Here is a 13,036-nt window from a genome sequence, read left to right as displayed (position 1 = left end):
ATATTGCTTTGCAAAGAATGATAGATGACATGGCTCCATAACTTTGTTAGGGATGGGGTGGGTATATTAGAATAAATCATATACTCTCCTCCAAGCAGATGCAATTCTGACGAATGCCGCGTTAGATCTTAAATCTGATCGCTGACTGAATAATGAGGCTGTAGAGATGAATCCGTATAGATGCCTTTGCTTATCAGTAGCTTTCAACACGTGACAGCGTGATTGCCCGCGTGCTGCCTGAGACGCGCTCGACACGCGCTTAGCATCTCACTTCCAGCCAACACAACAGCACCTCTCCTCGATATGCCAGCGTGAGCACCTAAACCATCCGACCACTGATATGTCACCTCCCAAGTCACCGATAGCTGATCGCATCTCACCCAGTGTTGGCGACCAACATCGCGGTGGACCCGCATGGATCGGGATGCCCAATGCCCCCAATGCCGTCACGGCGAACCCCTTCGAGGAACCGCAACGCCGGATGAGCGAATATACTGCCCAGGATATTGCGACACTTCAGGCTCGTCTTGATAAGAAGTTGGGTCCCGAATACATCTCCTCTCGTCCCGGTGCCGCGGGGCAGAAAGTGCACTATCTCTCCGCCGATAAATGCATCAATCTTGCCAACGAAGTGTTTGGGTTCAATGGCTGGTCCAGCTCAATCCAGAAGATTGATATTGATTTTGTGTGTCATGATACTTGACGCGTTACCGAAGGAAGGGGCTAACATTGGCTCATCAGATCGAAGAAAATCAAAACACAGGCAAGATTAGTCTGGGTTTATCTGTGATTGTCAGGGTGACACTGCGGGATGGAACATTTCACGAGGTAGGAGCCTGGTCTTGCAGTTTTGCAAGCGCGTGAGCAAGCCAATAATGTATCTCCTAGGATATTGGTTACGGCCACATCGAGAACTGCAAGGGCAAAGCAGCGGCATTCGAAAAGGCCAAGAAAGAAGGGACAACAGATGCTCTAAAGCGTACGCTCAGGACATTTGGTAACGTCCTGGGCAATTGTGTCTACGACAAGGAGTACCTTTCCAAGGTGACGAAGGTCAAGGCTGCACCGGTAAGCGACCTCAGGTGTTTTTGTACATTGCAATCTCTACTAACTTCTGTCAAGGCCAGATGGGATATTGATGGTCTTCATCGACACCGGGATTACGCACCTGTCAAGAAAGAGGCGCCTCCACCCAAGCCGATAACAGAAGATGATGATTTACCCCCTCCTCGCCCCGCGGAACCTGTTAAGAGCAGCACTGCGGAGAGCAACAGTGCCTTTGATGGCGATGGTGAATTTGGCAGTATGTTGTCATTGGAGATATCGTAAGATTGCTCCTTTGCTAATGAAGCCTAGGCGACCTTTTTGATGAAGCCGATTTTGTGGTATCCGCTACAGGCAACCCTGACGAGATAACCATAGACCCTGAGCCCCAGCAACGGCAGCCGCCCACGCCAATGAACCGCCCAGTTCCCCCTCAAGGACCAGCCGTCGCACGATTCAACCCGAATGTCGTGACGCCCTCGAAACCAGAAAGATGGAATGGGCCAAACCCGGCGGCAAAACAGTCTTTGCCTCCTCATGTACGGCCAAATCCATCAGTCATGCCTGATCAACGACGGCCGATGCTCGCAGCGGGCCAGCCTCAAAATTTTACCAACGCTAGGACATCAGTCCCACCCCAATCGCGTCCTGGCCTAAACTCCAACATGCAAAATCCCAACATGCCACAAGCGATTAAAACGGAACCTGCTACAGGGTTGAATCAAGACCCAAACCAGCCACCTGGCTCTCAATCCGTGGGTTTCTACTCGGCCCGAGTCGCCGAGTCACTTCGCGATAATCCCAATGCTGCTCCGCTGCCCGGGACTCAATTCGACCCCCATGCGGAGAGTCCCTCCATCCGCAAAACGGCCGGCGTTGATCATACGAAAAGCGTCCCAATTCACAAGCCAATGCTCGCAAATCCCTCGCCAGCAAGCAACAACACTCGTGACTTTGTCAACCCTTCAAACGACTTGCAGCGCAGAGTCGGTGCCCCAAGTGCGCCCGTCGGCAGCCCCTTGTCCAGAGGCCCGTCCACTTCTTCCTATCGCCCACTGACGCGACCCAATATCGACCAGCGGAACGCGCCCAATGCCGCTGCCATGAACAGAGCAAGCGTGCCTCCACAGAATTTGAATGGCAAACGTCCTCCTTTGAATGATGTCACTAACGCTACGACCTCTCATGGCGTAGCACCTGCCGCTCCCGCTTCTGGCCCGCATGATCCCAAACGGCCCCGGGTTGCCGATGGTCCTCCCGGGCCACAACCTCCACCGCAATGAATTTGGCCTGGTCATTCTATCTACATGATCATGCATCGGTATGCATTTAGCGAATATTGTCAACATCGTTATTTGAGCTGCTTTGCTGTTTTCTCGAGGCGTCGTTGCATGTCTACCATGCGGGAAATGAAGAGAGGCGTTTCGGTGTCTACGGGACCACACTATGGGCGGAGTATAATACTTCTGATTTGCGTGGAAGTTATGGAGAGCAGATAGAAACTTGAATCATTGCGCAGATCTAGGACTCGGTCATACCACAGGATGTAACCGCATTATCGATGGGTCTTGTCCGAACATCGCAGGTCTGCGGAACACGCGTTCAATCATAGCGATGTGTGGGTATGGCCAAGTATAGCAACAAATACAGTAGTTCAATTCTCGATGACATGAAGTCATTAATGGATGTTCATCGTGATGGGCGAACTGCAGCTGGACGAGCAGCAACAAACGCCGTTTGATGGCTTGCGAGAGAGGAGATCAGGGAATCGGCATAGAACAAAAATTTTTCACGGCCATCTCGAGGTTTTACCGTCCGGCATGAGCTGCGACAAGAATGAAGAGGTTCATAGCTGAGATACTGCGAAGCTATCCTTGGCACTTTACAGCGCTGGACTTGTCCTGGATTCGACGAATGCACCAAATTCTGAGATCTGGGGAATTACTGGCCGAAGGACGTGGCCTCGGACAGGCATATCTGAACAGCCAAAGCGATCTCCACCCGAGTGGATATTGATATTGTACTATCCGATTATAACGCCCCAGTGACAGCGCGAATCCATAGTGACCGAATCGTTCGTCTCGGGGTTCTCAGGCTCTAATGTCGCCTCTGGGATCTACGCACCGCCCGCACTGTGGCAGTGGGATACCAATCATGTAAATGATCAAAATTCTAGTCGAGGCTTTCTTGGAGCAACCGCCGACTCAGATCGTTCTGCACCCATTGCTCAACCAGGGCTACGCAGTCACCAACAAGCTGGTCGTAGTTTGCGCCCTGAGGGATGAACATGGACTGATGCGCTGTCACCTCGTCCATGTCTTCCATGACCACTGGTGTCCAGTGGGAATCGTCCTCCCACTTCCAGTGGTGCGAGGGCATCAGGATAAACTTGCGGAGTTTCTGTTTGGAAATGGAGGTATTAGAACTGGGGTCAGAACCTGAGGTCGTGATGGAGGCATTCGTCGAAGACTGCCGGCTATTCTCCTGGCTGAGTGAAGTAGACGAATCGATGCTCGTGAGATCTGCTTGGGAATTATTCTTGCCATTCGTGGCTTCTTTGGCTGCCAGAGTAGAAGTAGAGCTGGACGCAGTAGACCCCAGTTCTCTGTCCTTGTTCTGATCGACGTCGGACTTTTTCGAGTCTTTCCGGGGTGGGCGACCAGTGCTTGCCGTGTAGTAGTTGAGGAAGCGCACTCGATTGGGACTGCATTCTGCTGCTTCCAATTCCCTCAGGAGTCGGTACTTTCGCCGAAGCTCCGAGTAATTGTTGACGCAGCCTGCAAATTGATACTGCGACACGACGCGGTCACAGATCGACCGAGAGAGATTCTCCGTATTCTTGTTGAGGAAATGGAACATGCCCTTAATCAGGCCCCGTTCCTCGCGGTGGACGTCATTCTTGAATGGAGGGTTAAAGTTGGGACGGGGAGTGGCAGGCTTGAAGACCGGCTCCAGGCCTACGGATTCTTCTTCTTTCGCCAGCACGTCTTCGGGCGCGGGATCCTTCTTCCCTAAACTTTTGATCCCCGTTGGAATCACACGAGGATGGAGCCCCAGAAAGGGAACGTCGAAGTTCACGAGCCCCAGAATACGGTGCCTGGGTTGCGCGCCTCGTTGCAGAAGCGCGACGTCTGCAGCCAAGATTCCGCCGAGACTGTGGCCTAAGAGGATGACGTCCAAGTCATCCGCCTCATGCGGCGATAGCCTGCAATCGGGATCAGTCCGTGTCCCAGATGGAGGGGATCTAGACGGAATCGCACATACCAGGCGCTGAATTGGTCGACGGCCAGGTGCATCTCGCCATGCGACTTGTATCGCGGATAGATGCGCGTGTACACCACATGCGACTCGCTCAGCAAGCCGGTCAACAGATCGTGAACGTGGGCAGGAAAGTCGCGGAAACTCTCCTCCGAGCCCCTGAAGCCATGGATATAAATCAACAGCAGCCGGCGCCGGGCCGTGGTCGTAATGACGTCCTGCGATCCGTCCAGCCGCGGCAGCGACAGGCTGGACTGGGAGCCATACCCGCCGTTGCGGACGGGGTCCTCCATTGCCGCAGGGAGCAAGACCTCGAAAAGGGCGATGAGCGAGGTCGGGGCCGCGAGATGGATATAAAACTGGATTGATTCAATTCCCACTCCGCGCGCACAGCCACAGCGTGGGGTCGACATTGCACGGCCCGCTTGCCACTAAAGAAGCTTTGTCACGGCGCTATCTGGCTGAGAGCCTATGAGAACGAGCTATCGTGGGCGCCCACGAGATTCGCCACCTGCAGTGGAATGCGTGGAGTTGAGTTGAGTTGAGCTGCGCCGTTCCGCGGGACGGCACTTCCTGCACGAATGGTTCTGGCCTTCACTTGGCCCATCTTCCATCTTCCTCCGTCTCCATCTCTCTCTTCTGGATGAGGATCCACTGCGACCGCAACTATCAACATGGAGAAGCCTCCACTGCCCGACCGCAACCCGCGGCCGGAATTGACTTCCCCAGCGGATGCTCCTGAACTGCAGTATCAACTGACCGCGGAGTCGGGGGATGTCCATAGTAGGTGCAACAACCCGGCATCTCTGACTCGGTCGTGGAGTAGTAACAGTGCTAACATTGACGCCCAGCGGATGGTCGCATTGATATCAATCTGGAGTCCAAGGTCGCCAAATCACTCGCTCAAATCGCCGACCAGCAGGAAGAAGACCTGTTCAACCCACCACCGGACTATAGTGAGGCTCAAAGTACACACGCGGTGTCCTGCGATATCAAATTGAATATTGTGATTCAAATAGTTGGCAGTCGCGGAGATGTGCAACCCTTCATCGCACTCGGGAACGCCTTGCAGAGGCATGGCCATCGCATCCGCATCGCGACTCACGGTGTCTTTGAAGACTTCATGAAAAAGTCCTACTTGGAATTCTTCCCTATCGGAGGCGACCCGGCGCAGCTGATGGCATATATGGTGAAAAACCCGGGTCTGATCCCGCAAATCCAGACGCTGCGTGATGGCGAGATCAAGAAGAAGCAGAAAATGGTCGCAGAAATGCTGGACGGCTGCTGGAAATCATGTATCGAGGATGATCCCGTCACCCAGGAGCCATTTGTCGCCGATGCTATCATTGCCAACCCACCCAGTTTTGCTCACGTTCACTGTGCGCAGGCATTAGGGATCCCGGTCCATTTGATGTTTACCATGCCTTGGAGCAGCACCCGAGCCTTTCCCCATCCTCTTGCCAATTTACATGCTGCGTCGATGGAAAGAGGCACCGCCAATTGGGTGTCCTACGGCGTCGTGGAATGGCTCACATGGCAAGGGTAGGTGAAATTGATCCCAGTAAAGCGTCAGGAGACAAGAATGCTCACATCCACTCCTAGATTGGGAGACGTGATAAATCGGTGGCGATCCTCGATAGATCTCGCCCCTGTTCCTATGACTGAAGGCCCCTGTCTGGCGGAAGTCCTAGAGATCCCAATGACGTACTGCTGGTCCCCTGGCCTGGTCCCAAGGCCGCGCGATTGGCCCGCTCACATCGGTATGTACGGGCAGTCTTGAACTATAGCACCAAAGACTTACATCTCAACAGACGTGTGCGGGTTCTTCTTTGCAGAGCCATCCTCATATACTCCGCCATCCGAACTGGCGGAGTTTTTGCAAGCCGGAGCGCCGCCTGTATACATCGGCTTTGGCAGTATAGTTGTTGACGATCCCCAGAGGTTGATAGACACCGTCCTTACCGCGGTCGCCAGGACTGGCGTGCGTGCGATTGTTTCAAAGGGCTGGAGCGAGCTGGCGGGCCCGGCACATGCAAATGTCTTCTACATTGGCGACTGTCCGCATGACTGGCTCTTTCAACATGTCGCTGCTGTGGTTCACCATGGGGGAGCCGGAACCACCGCCTGTGGTCTTTTGAACGGACGGCCGACCGCTATAGTGCCATTCTTTGGAGAGTATGTCCACCCTTTGCTTGCTGTGCGCGATCTTCCATATCCTTTTCTGACTGAACTCAGTCAACCGTTCTGGGGCAACATGGTCGCCAAAGCCGGCGCGGGCCCCGAACCAATTCCACACGCCTCACTGAATCCTCAGAATCTAGCTGCTGCAATTGAATTATGCCTCACACCAGAAGCACTAGTTGCCGCGCAGGAAATCTCAATCAAGATGCAATCCGATTCCGGCGTCAAGGCAGCCGTCGACTCGTTCCATCGCAATTTACCCTTGGACCGTATGCGATGCAGTGTCCTGCCTGACCAAGCTGCGGTATGGACCTATGGCAAGGGCAAGCGATCCATGCACCTGTCCAAGACAGCGATGAGCATTTTGATCGAGCACGGCAGGATCGACGCGAAGAACATTAAGTGGTACGAGCTCGCGCTTCCCTTCTGTGCTCTGACATGGATCCGTGCTGATTTCCACCGGAAACACAAAGCTACAATATCAATCCCATCATCATTGTGAATCGGCGCTGGGATCCTCTAACCGGAGTCCTCTCGGCTGCGGCGGGAACCGGATCGAACATGCTGCGATCGACAGGCGAGATCTTCACCGGTCCATACCGGGAGTTGCAGCGCGGTCGCTCGCGACCTTCGGCAGGAAGCTTGCAGGATCTCACTCGATCAACCAGCTCAGACATATCGGGCTCGCGCACTAACAAAACGGGGTTGGATGATCAGACCCAGCCGCAAGGGTCTCGGCAACCCATCCGGCGATCTCAAAGTGAGTACCAACGACAAGATCCATTCGAGACTGCCGGGAACATGGCCGGAGCGGCTGTGACAGGGTTCGGCAAATTCTCCGCCACGTACTTCCGTGGCGTGATCGTCGATATCCCCCATGCGGCGGCCGAGGGCTTCCGGAGAGCGCCTCAGCTATACGGCGAGAAGGTCAAGGACTATGGGACGGTCCATGACTGGAAGTCCGGGGTGGCGGTCGGCGGCAAGAACTTCGTAGGTGGTATGACGAACGGCGTGACGGGCCTCTTCTCCAAGCCATTGAAGGGATTGGCGGAAGAGGGAACGCCTGGGGCCGTCAAGGGTTTGGCTCGGGGTACTCTGGGCCTAGCCACGAAGATGCCCTCCGGTGAGCACTTTCTCTTCCCGAAGATCGGTATACACAGCGACTAACCTTCTCGGGGGATGCAAGCGGGAATCGGGTTGGTGGCGTATCCATTCTATGGGATCTCGAAAAGCATCGAGGCTGCGTTTAGGACCAAAACCCCGAAAGAGATTGTTGCCGCACGACTGAGAGACGGATATGCTCACGCACACAGAATGGAGCTGTCCCAGGAGGAAGAGCAGGAGATCCTGCAAGTCTTTGATGCGCTGTTGTCCTCAATGAGTCCATAGGCTTCCACATATCATTCAGCTGTTATTTGGATCACTTGATAGATTGTGTGGGGTACCTTGTCTCCCAGTCAGGGCAGGGGAAGAAAGAGACCCAGATCAGACATCATCAAACAAGAAATCCGTCATCAAACAGGAAATCTGAAGTATATTGTCGATTAATGCAAATATCAAATGGCCAAGTCATTCCTTGCGTGCTCAACAGTCCTCAGTCTTTCCTTTCTGAACATACACTAGCTCGAATTCTAAAATATATATAGCACAAGGTCTCTCGATATAACAACAGAGAAAACCTTGGAATCCCCTCTGCAGCCTTGCAGCTAGCATCCAAATTCGGAGCACGACGCTGAGAAAGGCAGGCTCCCACCGCCCGGTCGCAGCTTTTCAGTATAAGCGACGTTGTGAACGGTATCGGCGTCCACGTAGCCGTTCTCTGATCATTCCCTCGGAGGGTGGCCCAGCTGTACATTCCTCGAGAATCCTCCGTGGTTCAGTTCAGATTAGATGATTGACCCCGTTTGTAAGTAGAGAGCCTCGGAAGCCGCCTACCGAGCGAACATTAGCGACACTGACTCCAGGCCTTGTGCGGTAGACTCAAAGCGCAGGGTGTCGCTCTTGCATACCTGTAGCAGAAATCGTATCGCAGCCCACGGAAGGGAAGCACTGGTAGGGATCGAATTGGACGGTGGTGTCCCCGATGGCTTTGTATCGGTTGATCCATGTCATGGTCTTGTCAGAGTCCCTGGGGACGACTGGCTTTCCACGAACCTGGACTGTCCCTCTTTTCTGCAAGGCGTTTTCTTCCGCTCTGCCTCCCTGGGAGTGGACTCAAGTGGATTTCCTGTAGGGCCTTTGGCAATGCCAGCTAGACATGCTTTGAGCTTGGGATCCAGGGTCTCCGTGGCCGCAGACCGCAGAGGTCGTGACGATCAAGCCAGCACTCATTTCCGATTGGAAGTGAGTGTTGTGTCGACTGCAGTCTCTAGGAAGCTGAGATATAAGCATTCTGACCAGAGATTAGGAACAAAATCCACACACCTAATACAGAACCGATCGAAGGACCAACAGAGGGATCGGTTAATGGGCGCTGGAGAGGGAGGGAAGGGCAAAGAAGGCAAGCGCTGTGCGGCTCAACGGGGAGATGCCTCAGGCACAGACGACTCTATAGATTAGGTCTTTCCGGAAGAATCCGATTTGATTGGGCGGTATATCCGATGCTTATGAAATCGAAATCAGACCAGGCCAGGCGTCAGATTAGGACGACGATGAAATTTCCATGACTGCTGGTCCTAAATGGGTTGAGTGGACCTGATCCTGAGGCGATCCTTGAGCGGAAAAGTTTTTTTTTTTTTTTTTTTTTTTTTTTTTTTTTTTTTTGACCAGTGCTCTGCGCAGATCCTGACCCATCTGGCTTCTGCAGCGATCGCGACCCATCTTGGTTCTCCTTCTCCTTCGAGCCGAGGAAGGCAGAACAGGACCCCATGCGATAGCCACGAGGATTCTAGTCCATCCAAGGGGATGCGCGTTCAGTTGCCGTCGTCTTGCTGGACCAGGATAAGGTGCGCGGTGATCTGATTGGAGTGGTGCCTGCGTCAATCCACCCAGTCCAGATTGCAATCGTGGTTCCTAACGAGAGCCCTTTAGTCGTTCGTATTTTCAGCCACCATCCCATTCCCCCGGGAATTGCCCACTTCTCTCGGGCCGGGTTGAGTGAGATTATTTCCGAGCAGCGTTCGACGCGGATGTGCGATCACGCACCGTTGGCACATCGACGCATCGCCCTGCTCCACTACGGGAGTTTCGCCCTGCATCGCATTTTCAAGGGCTGCCCACGGTGTTGGGCAGTCTCTGGCCCCACCACCTGTGACGATCAGTGGACCCGACTGTGCTATCGCTTACTGTTGTCCTCGTTTGCGTCGTCCAGGGAATGGGGGTTAGGATGACACCGTGCAGCGCGCTGTTCTGCGTCTGTGGATCACTTGAAGGGGAGTATCATTGAAAGGATCCAGAACTATCCATGGATATATGCGGGTTGGACTGATCGGTACACAGCCGTCCAGCGTGGCTGCAAGTCATATTGTGGCCAAATCCCCGTAGCGCCGGGTAGTAACAAAGCATGGGAGTATCCGCGCTATCCATGTCAACCAACTAATAAAACAATGGAACCCTGGTGTATACATCGCCAGCGACCAGCGACTCAAGTCCCGGGTACCGCATCCTGATATCAGGTCCGCTCTCCGCAGTATTCCTTCACCTCCGCGAACAAAACGCCAGGCCTTCCTCCGAGTGGGTCCAGTTGTCGGAGATGAGTACGTCGTCGATCGGGACGTTAGAGCTTTCGTCTCTGGCCAGCGGTACGCCGCCGTATCGGCGGTGCGTCGAAGGACCAGCTGTGGATGCGGATGCTGTGATCCTAGATTGTCCAGCATGAATTAGCCATCGAAGACACCCATTGAAGCAGTGATCATACCGCATTGACCTGGCTGGAAAGCTCCTCGTCGTTTCCGCCGTCTCTTTCCAGACGGGACCGAAGACAGATGAAAATGACGGTCATGACGCCGACCCCAATGGTGTTGATCAGGTATGGATACGACTGGTAAAAATCGGCCAAAAACACCATCGTGTCCAAGGCCAGATATCAGGTAGAGGAATAGCGCCGCGCAATGAAGAGCTTGGAGATTCTACATTAGAGGGAGAAGGGGAGGTCTCCTGCTTTAAAAGGTCTCAGCTTCCACCTTTCATGACCATGATCTTTCACGGAATCCCGATCGAGTCGGATACTGCTGATCCTTGAGCTGAGGGCAAGGAGTCAAGTTGCTCCTCCTGTCAAGACGTGCTCCTGCGAGTGGCCAAGTGGGACTGCTGCATCTTTCCCGGCCCTATCGTCGTCGGTCTCGAGTCTAGGTTGGCGATGACCTAGACTGGTCGAAATAGGTACGGTACGCCCGCAGGCTCCGGATTTCCTCTTGCATTTCCCTCCTTTGGGGGGAGGGGGGGGGGGCTTGGGAACTCGCTCCACGTACCTGCCCAGCCCTTCCGCCATGAGATTTGCCGAACTGGACCTTGATCTACATACGTCCAATTTGGGGCCGTGCATGGAGCGATGAACGTGCACGAAACTATTTCCGCACAACCCCCTCGACAACAGAGGTCAGTTTGTTGAGCCGACTACCAGATGAAGTGGCAGGCCCACGCCAATTTCTCCCACTGTACGTTCATGGGTGAGCTTGTTCAACAGCGTGGCTTGGGAGAGAGTCATTTTCACGCTGTATACATGGACGATCGGGCCCACGGGCCAAACTATACACCCAAAGTGCGCGGGCGCTAGGAAACCGCCTCAATCCTGCCGAGCCCTAACTGGATGACAACGAGGACCAAAACCACCAACACGGCGCATTCGATTTTCCTTGTGCGACAAGATTCATTGCATTTATCCCAGGCGTGCTCTTCTGGTCCTCGTGTATAGCCTGGACGGAGCCGTGTATATGCATACCGGCGACGGTCATCTTCTATGTTTTAATTTTAATTCTTAGCCTTGACTCATCGCAGAATTTTCTTTATCTTGTCTGAATCCTCTTTGCTTGCGACAGCGGCGAGACGGAAATACCATAGCTAGTTAGTCTGAACGAGCGACGGAGAATTGCCTAATCTGTAGAATTCTATCTGAGTCCGAAAATTTCCTTCTTCAAACGTGAAGTGATGCTGTTAGGACTTAGGCGTGGTTCACCTAAGCCTAACGATGCGCGCTACTTATATCGGTCCCGGGCATGCTAGAACATAGCCGGGCACTGAGTCGTAACAGATGCACAATTCATCCCAGCCCCTTTACTGGGTCCAGAAGTCGACATTCCGTTGGACGAGCAGCGCTGTTCGGCGGCGGTTGAGTAAACAAATAATCTCGGACTAAAGCTGGCAGACATTCATCTGATGATGGAAATAGCGGTGAGGGCAACGGATGTACTGGTTCCTGAGCTTTTGATAACGCTGAGCATCACATTGCTCTTCGTGGAGGCAGCCATCCCTCATAATATTGCGTACATATGGTCGTGATTGGACTGTTACAACTGGAAGGATCCATGCATCATTGCGAATGCTTCGCTTATCCACTACTGCCGGCAGTGGTTTTTGGCAACCTATGAGAGAGTCTCGCTCGTGGGATAATACACACAGCATCACATACGCCCTCGAGCACGACAGCGAGAGCTGCGATGATCGATTGGTGGATCCGCCTTGCACGAGAGAGTAATCTCCGCCCCCCCCCCGTTGTCGAGGGAGAGAGAACAGGGTCGGCCTCTAGCGCTAAACGCCTCGTTTCTTGCCTGCCGCATCGACTGAAACGACTCGGCGTGATGCAAGTCCTGGCCCCCATGCTGCGCAACTCTTGGGACGATCGCCCGAACCGCGTAGGGCAAAGTTGAAGATCTTTAGCGCGCCCACCGAGCTGTGATGGAGCATTTCAGGCGTGACCCCGATTTTCTATCAAGATTGCACCCCCGTGGACTCGCAACATACCGGGTCGGCCCTGATACTTGTGAAATGACAGGTATTGCATTAGCCTCGATGAGTCAATGCCATGATTGGGCACAGCGCCGCCGCAGATCAGAAGCCCCCAAGGCTAATTTCCAGGTTGTCTCCGACAGACCGGAGTGCCGTGATGAATGGTCGCGGCAGCGGATACCTGTTCTCTCTCCATTCTCCTTTCTCTCTCTTTCGTTCCCATTCCATCCATGGAGTTACTATTGAGAGGCTCTGGTCCTGCTTCGCCACAATGGACGTAAGCTCCGCCGCTTCTTTGCGCAGTTCCCGGGCAACCAGACCCTGCCGGGCCCGTCTCGGTGCTGTTCAGATCGTCATGGAGACGCGTATAGGCGCGTGCACACATCACTCCCCGTTGCCTGTTTTGATCAGGGAAAGAACACCCTGGCTGTTTTCTCTCTCCTGGGAGAAATAGCTGGTGCCTGCGTGTTTCCCACTCCCGGAAGCGCATTTGTCCATCTCTACCATGTAGTGTTGGTGAGCGTCCTTGGTCGAGTATCTCCCCTGGTTCCATGTTGAACTTGATGAAGGTGCATGTCATCTGCTAACAGACAAGTGTGAATGTTAGACTCCACGATCAGTGCTGGTCTCGCGTAGCATGCGGAATGAGTCACCCATGCCTGGACATGAC

At 53.8% G+C, this 13,036-nt stretch overlaps 4 protein-coding genes across 4 annotated transcripts; 2 read left to right on the top strand and 2 right to left on the bottom strand.

Moving 5' to 3' along the window:
* Window positions 1-113: 113 nt before the first annotated feature.
* Window positions 114-2,327, top strand: N7459_009365 (RAD52 DNA repair protein RADC; the record flags this gene model as incomplete). Its single annotated transcript, XM_056948533.1, has 6 exons — window positions 114-120; window positions 264-685; window positions 742-828; window positions 889-1,068; window positions 1,123-1,303; window positions 1,357-2,327. The coding sequence occupies 6 exons, from the start codon at window positions 114-116 to the stop codon at window positions 2,325-2,327; spliced, it is 1,848 nt and encodes a 615-aa protein (XP_056795758.1).
* Window positions 2,328-3,216: 889 nt separating this feature from the next.
* N7459_009364 (uncharacterized protein) lies at window positions 3,217-4,595 on the bottom strand (the record flags this gene model as incomplete). The annotated part of the gene is made up of 2 exons (XM_056948532.1): window positions 3,217-4,249; window positions 4,309-4,595. 2 exons carry the CDS (start codon window positions 4,593-4,595, stop codon window positions 3,217-3,219), a joined length of 1,320 nt encoding a protein of 439 aa, XP_056795757.1.
* A 381-nt stretch (window positions 4,596-4,976) lies between these two features.
* N7459_009363 (putative sterol glucosyltransferase) lies at window positions 4,977-7,872 on the top strand (the record flags this gene model as incomplete). Its single annotated transcript, XM_056948531.1, has 6 exons — window positions 4,977-5,085; window positions 5,154-5,844; window positions 5,905-6,062; window positions 6,114-6,888; window positions 6,957-7,606; window positions 7,670-7,872. 6 exons carry the CDS (start codon window positions 4,977-4,979, stop codon window positions 7,870-7,872), a joined length of 2,586 nt encoding a protein of 861 aa, XP_056795756.1.
* Window positions 7,873-10,198: 2,326 nt separating this feature from the next.
* On the bottom strand, window positions 10,199-10,489 carry N7459_009362 (uncharacterized protein; the record flags this gene model as incomplete). The annotated part of the gene is made up of 2 exons (XM_056948530.1): window positions 10,199-10,282; window positions 10,340-10,489. 2 exons carry the CDS (start codon window positions 10,487-10,489, stop codon window positions 10,199-10,201), a joined length of 234 nt encoding a protein of 77 aa, XP_056795755.1.
* Between the last annotated feature and the right edge of the window lie 2,547 nt (window positions 10,490-13,036).

This window comes from Penicillium hispanicum (genome assembly GCF_028827665.1).
Source record: "Penicillium hispanicum strain IBT 35686 chromosome Unknown utg000008l_segment0_segment0, whole genome shotgun sequence".
Lineage (NCBI taxonomy): Eukaryota > Fungi > Ascomycota > Eurotiomycetes > Eurotiales > Aspergillaceae > Penicillium > Penicillium hispanicum.
Note: the sequence above shows the minus strand (reverse complement) of the source record. Positions and strands in the feature narration are given on the sequence as shown.